Here is a 13,052-nt window from a genome sequence, read left to right as displayed (position 1 = left end):
GTTGCATGCTCTACTGACTAAGCCAGCCAGGTGTCCTTGAACTTCTTTAAAAATAATTTTTTTTAAACATTTATTTTTGAGAAAGAGCGTGAGTGGGGGAGGGGCAGAGAGAGAGGGGGACACAGAATCTGAAGCAGGCTCCAAGCTTTGAGCTGTCAGCCACAGAGCCCAATGAACCCATGAACCATGAGATCATGACCAGAGCTGAAATCAGACACTTGAACCGACTGAGACATCCAGGTGCCCCTGAACTCATTAACTTCTAATGTACATATAGAGTACTTGCATAAAATAATACTTCAACATCGAATGCCTACAATTAAATATGCTATTATTTTATTATGGATACATGTTTCCAAATTATATTGCTAAATATGGAAATTAGGGGTTGATTTAAATATATGGAAGAGAGCTTGTGCTTACAAACTTATTCTCTAAGCATTATAGATTCCCAATGAAGTAAACTATTCACATCTAACATCTCACAAGTCTTAACTTTTAATTCAATTCAAAAGCTAAATAGTTTTGCTTTATCCAAATAAACCTCATTTAATATTCCCATGAAATAACTTATCAAAGCAAGTCTTTTATTCCTTCCTGCAAAGAACAAGAAATAATGAACATAGATAAATGAGTTCTCCAATTATTTATCACTAATAATGGAAATTGAATGATTTTACTTTTTAATCTATTTAAGTATTTCATAACTGTTTGCTAAACCTGCCAAAACAATGTAAGAATAATAATAACCAATGTGATTCTGCCATAGTGCTAACTAAGCACTTTACATTCAGTGCTTCTCATCTGTACAAAAACCCTGCAAAACTGATACTATTATCATTATTTCAAGGTAAGGAAACTGAAGCTCCAGAATTTATTTAACTTGCCTCTGGTATATTTATAAATTAAAATTAATGATCAATTTAGATTTTTTCTTCAGTGTTTTTATGTATTAAGAGTTAATTTCTAAATAACTTTGAGCCATAAATATTTTCACTGCTGTCAGAAAAATATACATATAAAAATATTCTTTAAAAAAATTTTTTTTAATGTTTATTTATTTTTGAGAGAGAGAGAGACAGAGCGTGAGGGAGGAGCAGAGTGAGAGGGAGACACAGAATCCAAAGCAGGGTCCAGGCTCTGAGCTGTCAGCACAGAGCCTGGTGCGGGGCTCGAACCCATGAACCGTGAGATCATGACCTGAGCCAAAGTTGGACACTTAACTGACTGAGCCACCCAGGCGCCCCATAAAAATTATATTAGTAAGTGTAACATAATATATACTTTACACACATGATGAGGGACCAGAAGGCAAACTGAGTGCAAAGTTTGCTTTGTACAAGTTTGCTTTACAAAGGGGTGCCAAAGCTAGCACCCCTCCCCATCCCCAGGTGTATGGGCGATATTTCTTAGACACTCCTAGGTGCTCAAGAACAAAGGAAAGGAGTTTAAGTGCTTGCCATGGTGATGTGGGAAAACTAAGGCAAATGAAAAATTAAATTCCCTTAATACCTACAGCCCACTGACAAGTCCATGAAACAGGCAGACTGACCTTCATCTACGAGCTCAGCTGCCTCAATGATGACACTTTGCTAGGGGCAAAAGGGAATCCTGGCCTAACATCCTGACCCCTGAGATCCTGTGAGTCTCCTTAAACACTTAAAAATTCCTTTGCAAACCTCCTTTATCTTCAGTCCCCAAGTATACGTTGGCAATAATACTCCAAGCATATGGTCACTGATATACATTTGAAGGGTCTCATGACTAAGGTCTTACTAAATGTAAATGATGTTTTCCTAACACCTAGCCCCTAGAGGTCCTCAAACCTTGTTTCCAAAATTCCTTAGAGACTGCCACTGTCCCTAACCCCCACCAACCTGAGGGTATATAATCAGTCACTCCTCACAACCCCAGTGCAGCTTTTCTGTCCATGGGTCCTGTCTCCATGCTTTAATAAAATCACCTTTTTGCACCAAAGATGTCTTTAAGAATTCTTTCTTGGCCATCAGCTCTGAACTCTACCACCACCCCAAAACAACATGTATTGGAACCAATCTGCTCCTTAGTCTAAAAGGCTTTCATACCAAAACTGTTGAAAAACATGTATGGTCAATAGAAAAGGGTATGTTCCCCTTTCTAGGCAAAACCTAAGAACTTAGAAACAACACTTTATGCAGAATTCTACATATTATCCTTATCTGGTATGTAGATCGAAAGATAGTATTTAGTCTACAACAAAACAAGTGAACGAAACAGTTCCTGGTTCAACAGTCCTAATTACATTTAACATGCATTCCTGACATTTAGCAAAGAATAGAGAGATCTATAATAAATGAAGTTGACTGTTTAATTTCAAGAAATCATTTAAGGAAGCATATGGTCTACATGTACCTCCAAATTCAACTACCTATAGCCCCGACATACTTATTTTCTCATTTTCAGAGAGACTACGTGAGCTAGGGAGAGAAGCAGAGGGAGAGGGCTGGGGGGGTGGGGGGGGGGAAAGGAGGGAGTGGGGGGAGGGAGGGGGAGGGGGGAGGGAAGGAGAGGTGGGGAGGGACAGAGAGAGAGAGAGAGAGAGAGAGAGAGAGAGAGAGAGACACCGAGACCCCCCCCCCCCAAGCAGGCTCCAGCCTCAGCACAAAGCCCAACCTGGGGCTCAACCCCACCACCCCGGGATCATGACCTGAGCCGAAATCAACAGTCAGGCGTTCAGTAGACTGAGCCACCCAGGTGCCCCAAAAGAAAAGAGATTTTTAAACTCCTACCATCCTCAGTCCTTGGCTGCTGAGGGAACATGTAGTTAGTAAGCACCATTTTCTGGGTCTCTGAATCAGTCTCTTTTTGAAGAGGTATCAGGGGTTTGGACTAGGGAAAGAAAATAAATGTTTAACTTTTAATAATCCTAAAGCAAATACATATCCAGCAATTCCTCTGAATAAGTACTCACCATGCTTTCCTATAAAGTATCAATGTGTAGATTACAAAAACAAGCTTATATATACATAGTAACACTTTAAGCAATGATTTGAAACCTTATAAAAATCTACAAAATACCATTTAGTTTTAGTATAAAACAAAACTCACACTGAATTGCAATTATCCCTGATTGTCAATACAATTTAAAAAGATCTCATATACTAAGTGTATCCACAGTCCAGTAATTACTTATCACAGTGATTTAATAAAGCTATAAAACAAGCTTTTGGATTTTATGTTATTGTGCCTCCTTTACATTATCTTTCCCCCTTTGGGAAGAGGCTTTTATAGAAATGGTTTAGAAGGTTTAGTATAGTTACCCACAGTTAATTCTAGCTGAAAAAATAGTACTTATAACAAACATTAAGTTGTAACCTGGTTCTCTCTTCTCCCATGTCTCCTATCTCCATTAATGATACCACAAATTTACTTACTCAATGGTGGAACTATAAAACTTTTTTTTGGACATTTTTTTAAAACTTCTCTCCTAGTTGGTTATGAAGTGTTTTCAACTTATTCTTAATATAACTAATAACTTTGGCCAGTCTATTAACCTAAAATCCTATCAATCCATGCCCTGACTGACTCCAGACAGGCAGGAAACTACCCAATCTCTCCCTCACGTGCCAACCTATCAATTAATTCTTTAGACTGACTCTTGTGAAAACCTTGCAGCTAGCTAATGGATCCTGTGATCTTACTCCCATTCAAACATTTCCTCCATGGCCCTCAACTTGTTCCACAATAAACAAATTGCCCTGCATCTCAAACATCTTCACTGAAAACTTTCCTTGACTTCCTCAGATAACAGATATGGCAGATCTATTCCTTCCCTAGGACAGTACTTCCCTGTACTCTTCTCAAAAATAGGGTTATTCTCTCAAAGATCATAAACCCTACGTCAGGAGATAGGTAAATTTAGAGCTTACAAATGCTGTGAGATCATCACTCTTCTCTCTTCAAGTATAAATACCTGTTCTTTTGAGGGACATTAAATTCTGCCTCTACCATTCTGAACTCTGCCTCTGCCATTCTACATCCTTTCCTAATATCCACTGATCTCCTGGTTAGTGCTGGAACCAGATAACAGGATCACTTGAGTTGCAGTGTGGTTCAGAATGAAATTAGGGTGGTTTGAGATTGGAGGTGGTGGCAACACTGGAGGCAGAGATCTATTTCATATCTCAGTAGTCCAAGTCAACAAGAGTAAGATGAAGATGAGAACCATAGATAATTTACAAATTTTTAGCAGCCACATGTTTCTAAAAAGCAAAAATAAGTTAAATTTTGATAATACATTAAATTTAACATATCTTCTATGTTCAAAATAGAATTCTGTTATATGATCAAAAATTGTTAATGTGATATTTTATTTTCTTTGTTTATATGAAATATACAAAATCTGGAATATATTTTACACTTGGAGCACATCTCAATTTGGACCAGACATATGACACTGGTGCCTACTATACTGGAGATGATACACTATATTTAAGATGATTATATTTAAGGGAAGTGAAAGCAGGGATAAAGCAAAGCAGAAAAACACCTGAGATATATGAGTTAAGACTAAATAGACTTCGGTGATTAACAGTAGTTAAGAGTTATACTCCCAAGTCTGTCTCTATCAAGTACTTTTTACTCATCTAGGGAACCCAGGAAAAGAAAAAGATTGGGAGCAGAGGATAGCACGTTCACTTTTAGACTGGTTGAATTTGAGACATCTGGGTGGCAATGTTAAGTAGAAAATGAGTGTACAGTAAAGGAAAGAGAACTGAGAGCTGAGGATACTGTTAGGAATAACGGCATATAGATAGTAATTGCATCTTTCCTAGAGTTAAGTATATGGAAAGAAACTCAAGATGAGCCTTGAGTACCATATGGGGCACCAATATCTAAGACTGGCAGAAGAAAAATTCCTGAAAAGGAAACAGAGGAGTGGTCAAGCACAAGGACAAGGAGTAGAGGATGGTAACAGAGACACCACGTCTGCTCTCTCTCCGCTGTTTCCACAATATTTGCTAGTCAAGCTCACCAAAATTGACACTCCCTTGAACTTTCAACTTGATCACCATAATTCTTTCTTTTATTTGCTTTCTTTTTGTACCTCACCAGACCTCATTATAAATACTTTTGTGCCAATTACGAGGACCACCTTGTTGCATTGTCTTTCTCTTTACACCTGGCTTGGCAAAGCTGCAATCCAGAATCGTTCCAACCGTGTGCTTTCTCTATATTACCCAATGAGCAAATTAATGTAACTACAGATCTGTGGTAACCAACTTCAACAGGGATTCTCAATGGTGCCTAAAAATCCTTCTATGTTTCCTAAATTATATTCTGAAGATACTATTTTCTCAAAGATTTTTTTTTAAAGAACAAAAATAGGATGTAAAATCTGCTCGGAACCTGCTACATTCTAAGAATTTCAACATATACATTAGCTCTGCCTCTCACAAACTTCAGACCAAGCTGCTTTCAAAAGGACAAGAATCCCTGCCACAGTTTTAAATTCTGTCGGTTACACACCAGTTATCCAACTTCTTCTCATACCCTTAATCTAATTCTCCACAGTCTCCTCGCAACAACCTATAAAAATGCTTAAAGAATTCCTTCTTATGTGCCTCTAGCTACCAATTTCTTTATGTTCCACCCCTCTCCTTTCTTATCCAACCTTTTTAAATTTTTTTTTTTCAACGTTTATTTATTTTTGGGACAGAGAGAGACAGAGCATGAGCGGGGGAGGGGCAGAGAGAGAGGGAGACACAGAATCGGAAACAGGCTCCAGGTTCTGAGCCATCAGCCCAGAGCCCGACGCGGGGCTCGAACTCACGGACCGTGAGATCGTGACCTGGCTGAAGTCGGACGCTCAACCGACTGCGCCACCCAGGTGCCCCTATCCAACCTTTTTAAAAGCTTAATCAACTATTGTAAATTTTCTCATTTACTTATTCTTTAAATTGTGTCAATCAGGTTTTTGATGTACATCTCTAAAATTACAACTCAAAATAAGTTGGCATGTTATACCCAACTTGCATATTTTCCAGACTTCATTTGAATTGACACCTCAATAGCATTTATCCCCTTACAGCTTCTTCCCTTAAGCTATCTGCTTCATCCTTAACTTGAATGCACTATCATATAGTTTTTCTTCTACCTCTATGGCCACTCTAAGCTTATTAATCCATCTGCCACTTAAATGTTAGTATTGCTTGGGATTCATCCATCCTGAACATTTAAATAAATAAATTCATAGAATTTATTCTATGTGGATAAAAAAAATCCCGCACTTATGGTCTGTCTTTCTCACTCTCAAAAATAAAATAAACATTAAAAATATTTATTATTTTTTTAAATGTTTATTTTATTTTTGAGGAAGAGAGAGACAGAGTGTGAGCCAGGGGAGTGGACAGACAGAGAGGGAGACACAGAATCGAAGCAGGCTCCAGGCTCTGAGCTGTCAGCACAGAGCCCAATGCGGGGCTCAAACTCACAAACCGTGAGATCATGACCTGAGCCAAAGTCATATGCTTAACCGACAGAACCACCCAGGCGCCCCTAAAAAATTTTTTTAAAGAAACAAACAAAATCTATAATGATCCTGGGAAAAAGGAAATCATGCCTTCAGGAGCAATTCTGAGAAATCCCAGGAGGTTAGAAATTAAAAGAATGGGGAAACCAACAGCAGAGAAACGACAGTCTAAAACAGTCGAGACGGCAGGGGGAAGAAGGGGGGCAGAGAATCATGGCCACTAGAACTGTCCTCAACATGCCTATCCAAAAAATAAACATGCCTGACTGGAACTTAATATCCTCCCATAAACATTTTTCTTTCTGTTGCAGTTCCTCATCTTGGTAATTGTATCGATTTCCATCTTGTCACTTCAGCCACACCTCTGAAGCTCATCTTTGCTTTTACTGCCTTTCTTCTCACACACATGCATTTTTCACATACTCCATTGATGTGACCTTTTAAGTTATGCCCTAAATATACCAGCTCTTCTTTGGCCCTACTGTCATTATCTTACTTCAAGCCAACATTTTCTATTGCCTTGAGTATGGCAATAGAAACGCCCTCCAACCAGTCTCTCCTGCCTTCACACTTGTCACCACCATTCCTAGTTAAATCCACCTTTCACAACGCAGCCCAAAAAACATTCCAAAATATCAATCTGATCTTACTACTTGCTTGTTCATATGTTATAATGGTTCACCATCAACTACAGTAGGGTTGACATGTATCACAGGATCACTTCTTCCTCTTAAACTGACGGCATATATGAATAATTGATTAGGACTATGATGACCAAACACCCAGTTTGCCTGGGACATTCACATTTTACACATGCAGTTTTGACACAATTATTGTAAAGCCCCTTTTCGATAACATGGACAATAAATTACAGAGACACCCTAATCACGGCAATTTTCCACAGAGCCTGAATAAGACTTCCAAATCCTTAAAACAATCTTTCAGAAGTCACTCATAATTTATCAGTGTTAACATGCAAGATTAAAAAAAACATCTATTTACCATTCTTGAAATACAATGCAAGTTCCTCTTGAAATATAACATAAGATCTTCCATGACCTGTTTATCTCTTTGGCCTCATTTGCTACTCTTCCATCCCAAAGGTTATGTTCTAGTCACAATGAACCACTTGTACAGTTACCTAGTACACTAGACTTCTTCATCAAAAAGTGCTCAGGTTTATAATATTCCTTCTAACCAGAATATTCTTCCCCTTTCTTTGTTTAAATCCTATGATTATTTTGAGAATTAGTCATTGCAGGAATCTCCTCCTCTGGAAAACCTGCCTTTACACTCCCAAGTTAAACTCTTTTTTGAACCTGAAGCCCAGTCCTACCAAGTCTTTTATCACATTGTATTACAGTGACCTTCTTAATAGCCTTATGTATCCCAGCTTAGTCTGCCTGGCACAAAACAGTGTGCAATAAACAGTTCTTGAATGAAAATGACAAAATGAACGAGGAAACAAATCAGCTGTTCTGTTTAAGACTTCAAAGACTCATGAAAAACCACGTTATTCCATGTTCTGCAAGTGCTACATGGGCAGTGAAATATTCAAGAGCAATTTACTCTGATAATGCATAATCAGACTACTTTTACATACCTTCTCCCCTATAATTTGTACTTCCACAGCAAAATGACTACTTCATATTGTAAGGGAGGTAATATGGCTTACACAGGATGCTTCATGATTTATTACTTTACTATTCTGTCAAACTTTGAGAAAAACACAAAACCCCTCATCACTACAATTTTTATTTTTTATAAGTAATTAACAGACGGGAACAAGGAGAAGATAATGAGAGAACACTGTAAATATGAAAAACTGTCTTAGATACCAGATAATTTCACTAAAATGAGTTGTCTAACATACCTTGCTGGTATTCATTACCTAAAATAGCGCTATTATACTAAAAAAGTCTCAAGAGTCCTCAAGACCAGGAGCCATGTCTCATTTATACTATAATAACTAACTGGCATAAGCCAGAGCCCAGCAATGTTCTGTGAATCCAGATGCAAAATTTCGTAACATTTCACATTAAATACTCAATTAAGAGGGATTAGAAATAGGAGTTCTACATATACATGAACTGACACATTTAATGATGATGAAGTAATCACTGTGTTTAAGCTGTAACAGAAGCAAAGGTATCATCATTTTAGTATTTCCTACCCTAACTTGTAGAACAAGTAAATACTACAATCTGATTCTGAAGCATGGATTAACAATTTAAGGCTTTTAGTTCAGTAATGAGAGGTAAGAAAAGAGGTCTTGGTTAAGAAGTTTGCAGAATCTTGAAATATAGCCAAGTGGGTTTCTTTACTCTAGTAACATGTAAGAGTTGTTAATATAATCCAAAAGAAGGATATAACACAGTCTCCTGAGCAAATTCAACTATGGAACTTAAGAATATCTTATGAGACTCATGTATCCAAACCTTGGGAAAATATACAGATAGATTATTATAAGGTATTGCTCAAAGTCAAATGCTAAGCATTAATTTATTAAAAGGGTACTCTGCCTTGCTAAAGCAAAGCAAAGCAAAACAAAACAAAACAAAACAAAACAAAACAAAACAAAACAAAACAAAACAGTAAGACATAGCTGAGAATAGATACGGAAAAAAGATTTCCTCATACTTACAGATAGTAAGTTACCCCTTATTTTGTTTAGGACCTACAATCTATTATTTTGGTGACATTATACAGGAGATTTCTTATTTAAAGTACAACGTTTCTAACAATCTACACTGCGAATCCTAAGACATTTCAAATTAAACTCAAAATACATTTTTTCCAATGTTTTTCACAGGTGAATTATAGCTACTATTTGCAAGGATAAAATGCTCACATTTAATTCTAAAACCAAGGCAAATACAGAGAGATACATCCATCAACTGTCCAAATGGGAACTGAGCCACAGTACTAGGGTAAATCCACAGTCATGACCTTCCTGCCTCCCATGCATTATATACACTTAAATTAGTATTTCATCCCCACTATTCTGCTAAAACTATGTACTCTTCTCAAGGTCAGTAACTACTTCTGACTTGACAAACCTCGTGGTCAATTACAAGTCCTCATCTACGGGACCCACCAGCAACAATCTGTCGCAGTTGATCTTCCTTCAGATGGCTCTCTAGATAACACACCCTCCTGATTGGCTGGTTCTTCTTATTCTCCTTTTGGGGCCCCTCTCATTCCTGAGCTCAATCTTTGACCTTTTCTTCTCCATCCTCTCTCCCTAGTAATTTCATGCACTTCCATGGTGTTAAAACCTCCTTTTGTACAATGTTGACTCCCATATTTTATCTCCAGCCAGTATACTTGACAGTCAACTACTGGCCTGATGTTCCTACATTCCTTTTCATCGTCTCCACTCAATAGTTGAAGCCCAGCAAAGCTCCTTCTAAATTACTACAAAAGCCTCTTTATTGAACTTTCTCCTTGCAATATAGGATATTCCACTCTCACCCTAAGCACCCACAGACTGTTTCTCACATAAGTGTCAAAATAATCTTTTAAAAATGTACATCACATCTTGCCATTCCCTAGCATGAAATACTTCAGCAGATTTCTATCTAAGTCAGAGTAAAACCCCAATTCATTAGCATGGCCTACAAGGTCATATGTGATCTACAGTGCCAGTTTTCCTACCTGATCTAATCTTACTCAATTCTCTTCCTTACTCACTTTATTCCAGCCCTGAGTGCTTTATCTATTTCTCAGTTACACCAAGCTCATTCGAATATTAGGACTTGCACTCTTAAAATTATTTAAATGCACCTCTTCTACCAACTCACTGTCCCAGTCTATGTATGGTTCACTCCTAATTTCATGTGCCTGTCTGCTCTACTGGTCCTCTTCCTCAGAGAGAGACACTTCCTAAATCATCCTATTTAAAACAGGATGTTTACTCTTGCCCTGCTACTTTTCTAACGTCTCAGGTTCTGTTTTTCTTTGTAGCTCTGACATACTATTACATAATTACTTGTTTCTATCTCCCTTGAAAATGTAAGCTCAATGAGAATATAAAAATATTCTATTAAGGGGCGCCTGGGTGGCGCAGTCGGTTAAGCGTCCGACTTCAGCCAGGTCACAATCTCGCGGTCTGTGAGTTCGAGCCCCGCGTCAGGCTCTGGGCTGATAGCTCGGAGCCTGGAGCCTGTTTCCGATTCTGTGTCTCCCTCTCTCTCTGCCCCTCCCCCGTTCATGCTCTGTCTCTCTCTGTCCCAAAAATAAATAAAACCGTTGAAAAAAAAAATTAAAAAAAAAATATTCTATTTGCTTCATCAATGTATCTCAAGTTTCCAGAGCAGTTCATGGACTATTGTAAGCCTTGAAAAAATGTTTATCTATCCAAGTCCAGGAAATAACTTTTAATTCCTTAGAAACACTTCTTTAAGGTATGTGAAACTTCATTATCAAATCTCTACACGTATACTCAAGAGGATCACTATAAAGCCTTCAAAAAGTGAGAGAGTATTGAATCTGATTTCTTAATTTATCTTTTTACAGATTCAGGAGAAATTAGACAGTACAACAGGATTTACTGTTTTCAATCTACACAAATTGCACATAAATTATCTGTATCTAAATATTTTCATTTTTCCTTACATACATTTTAAAATGTGTACCAGAGTATAACTGCTCTTAAATGAGCCTACATAAATTATTATGCATAATCATATAACACAATTGGAATTGCAGTAACATACAAACTCAGAATGCCTACCTGATTATCTGAGAGCCACATAGCAGTCAACTGCTGAAGTTTTGTAAAGCTAAAGGGCAAATTCTTTAATCTGTGAATACAAAAAATACAAACAAAAGTAAAATAAGAAATGTTAAAATATAAGAGCAAAATCTAATGGTCTTCTAAACAATTTTATATTATTGAATATGAAAACAGAAAAATATTTAATTTAGTAGAGAAGCCAATATAGGTCTTTGACATAAGTTATAAGACAAAATATTATTTTATAAGAATTCATTTAAAAATATAATTCTTCAATCAATTCAGCTAGGGGAAAAATGAATAATTTAATAATCTCAAAAAAATTATCTGCTAAGAAAAAATGTTAACTATCCCTACTTTAATGTAAAGACAAGAACACATTAGGCAATGTCTCATAAAATTGCTCTGGATATTTTATTTATATTTAAAAGAACAAATTATTATAGGAAGCCTTAGTGATAGTTTGTTAATAAAAAAAAAAAAGCACTGTTCTGGGTTTCATTATGAGCCAAAACTTTCATATTCCAAAGACTATTTAAACACTGTAATGAGTAAAAAACAAAGTAATATGAAGAACTCATTAAAATGCCAAATTAAAATAGCACCCTATTTAAAACAGAGTATCTATTTAAACCTTCTATCTTATTATGCCTATCTGCTCTGCTATGCCTATCTTCCAAGGCAATTTGCTGGAACCTATAGCTCTAGCTTTGGGGTACAAAGTATAGGCAGAAATCAAGAATGTTTTTTTTTTTTTTTTACTTTTTTTTTAATGTTTATTTATTTTTGAGACAGAGAGAGACAGACCATGAACGGAGGAGGGTCAGAGAGAGAGGGAGACACAGAATCTGAAGCAGGCTCCAGGCTCTGAGCTGGCAGCACAGAGCCCGGCGCGAGGCTCGAACTCACGGACCGTGAGATCATGACCTGAGTCGAAGTCGGACGCTTAACCGATTGAGCCACCCAGGCGCCCCTGATTTTTTTTTTTTTAAAAAGCAGTGGTTATTCTTAAATAAAATGGAACAGTCTGAAAATGCTAATTAGTCAGAAAACTGGGCTTATATTAAAGTTCTACTTTACAAGCTAAGTGAGTCATCTTAAATTCAAGTTTTAATTTTCTTCTCATAAAATGACAGTATGTATCGTACTATTTCACAGTGTTGTTTTGAATGCTTCATAAGATACTATGAAAGCAAAATGTAAAACCCCTCTACAACCATTCTTTTATCATTATTAGGACCTTTACTTCAAGAAAAATTACAGACAATCTGTTCTTAACTTAAAAATTATTCCAATTTAGCAGCTCTAGTGATCTATTTACTCTGCACTATGTTTCCCGAGCTATGTGAATAGGTGCCTAATCACATCTCTGCTCAGAAAAGCACAGGAAGCAGATCAGATTACAAGTTGTGCCATTCAGCAGCAGTATTAAGGTGAAGATCTGACTTTAGGGATAAAAAAGGTGACGATAAGAGGGGCGCCTAGGTGGCTCAGTCAGTTGAGTGTCCAACTTTGGCTCAGGTCATGGTCTCACAGTTTGTGGGTTCAAGCCCCAATCAGGCTCTGTGCTGACAGCTCAGAGCCTGGGGCTGTTTTGGATTCGGTGTCTCCCTCTCTCTGCCCCTACCCTGCTCACGCTCTGTCTCTCTCTCTCAAAAATAAACATTAAAAACAAAAATTTTTTAAAAGGTGACTATAAGGAAAGATGTAGAGCTAAACTTGCAAGTTATATGGCTGAAGTTGACACAAAATGGACTGCAACAAATAACCACAGTATAAAACCACAGGTAAAATTAGGTCATT

General features: G+C 37.2%; 1 protein-coding gene across 10 annotated transcripts in view; it reads right to left on the bottom strand.

The window, feature by feature from the left end:
• ERBIN (erbb2 interacting protein) overlaps window positions 1-13,052 on the bottom strand; it is a 130,931-nt gene that overhangs the window by 36,945 nt on the left and 80,934 nt on the right. For all 10 annotated transcript variants that reach the window (XM_019834997.3, XM_011284009.4, XM_019835013.3 and 7 more), the window contains 2 exons: window positions 11,247-11,316; window positions 2,769-2,868 (listed from right to left, as the gene is read on the bottom strand). In XM_019834997.3, the coding sequence (XP_019690556.1) occupies window positions 2,769-2,868; window positions 11,247-11,316 (170 nt within the window). The remainder of the gene's footprint in view (window positions 1-2,768; window positions 2,869-11,246; window positions 11,317-13,052) is intronic.

This window comes from Felis catus, chromosome A1, assembly GCF_018350175.1.
Source record: "Felis catus isolate Fca126 chromosome A1, F.catus_Fca126_mat1.0, whole genome shotgun sequence".
Classification (NCBI taxonomy): domain Eukaryota; kingdom Metazoa; phylum Chordata; class Mammalia; order Carnivora; family Felidae; genus Felis; species Felis catus.
Note: the sequence above shows the minus strand (reverse complement) of the source record. Positions and strands in the feature narration are given on the sequence as shown.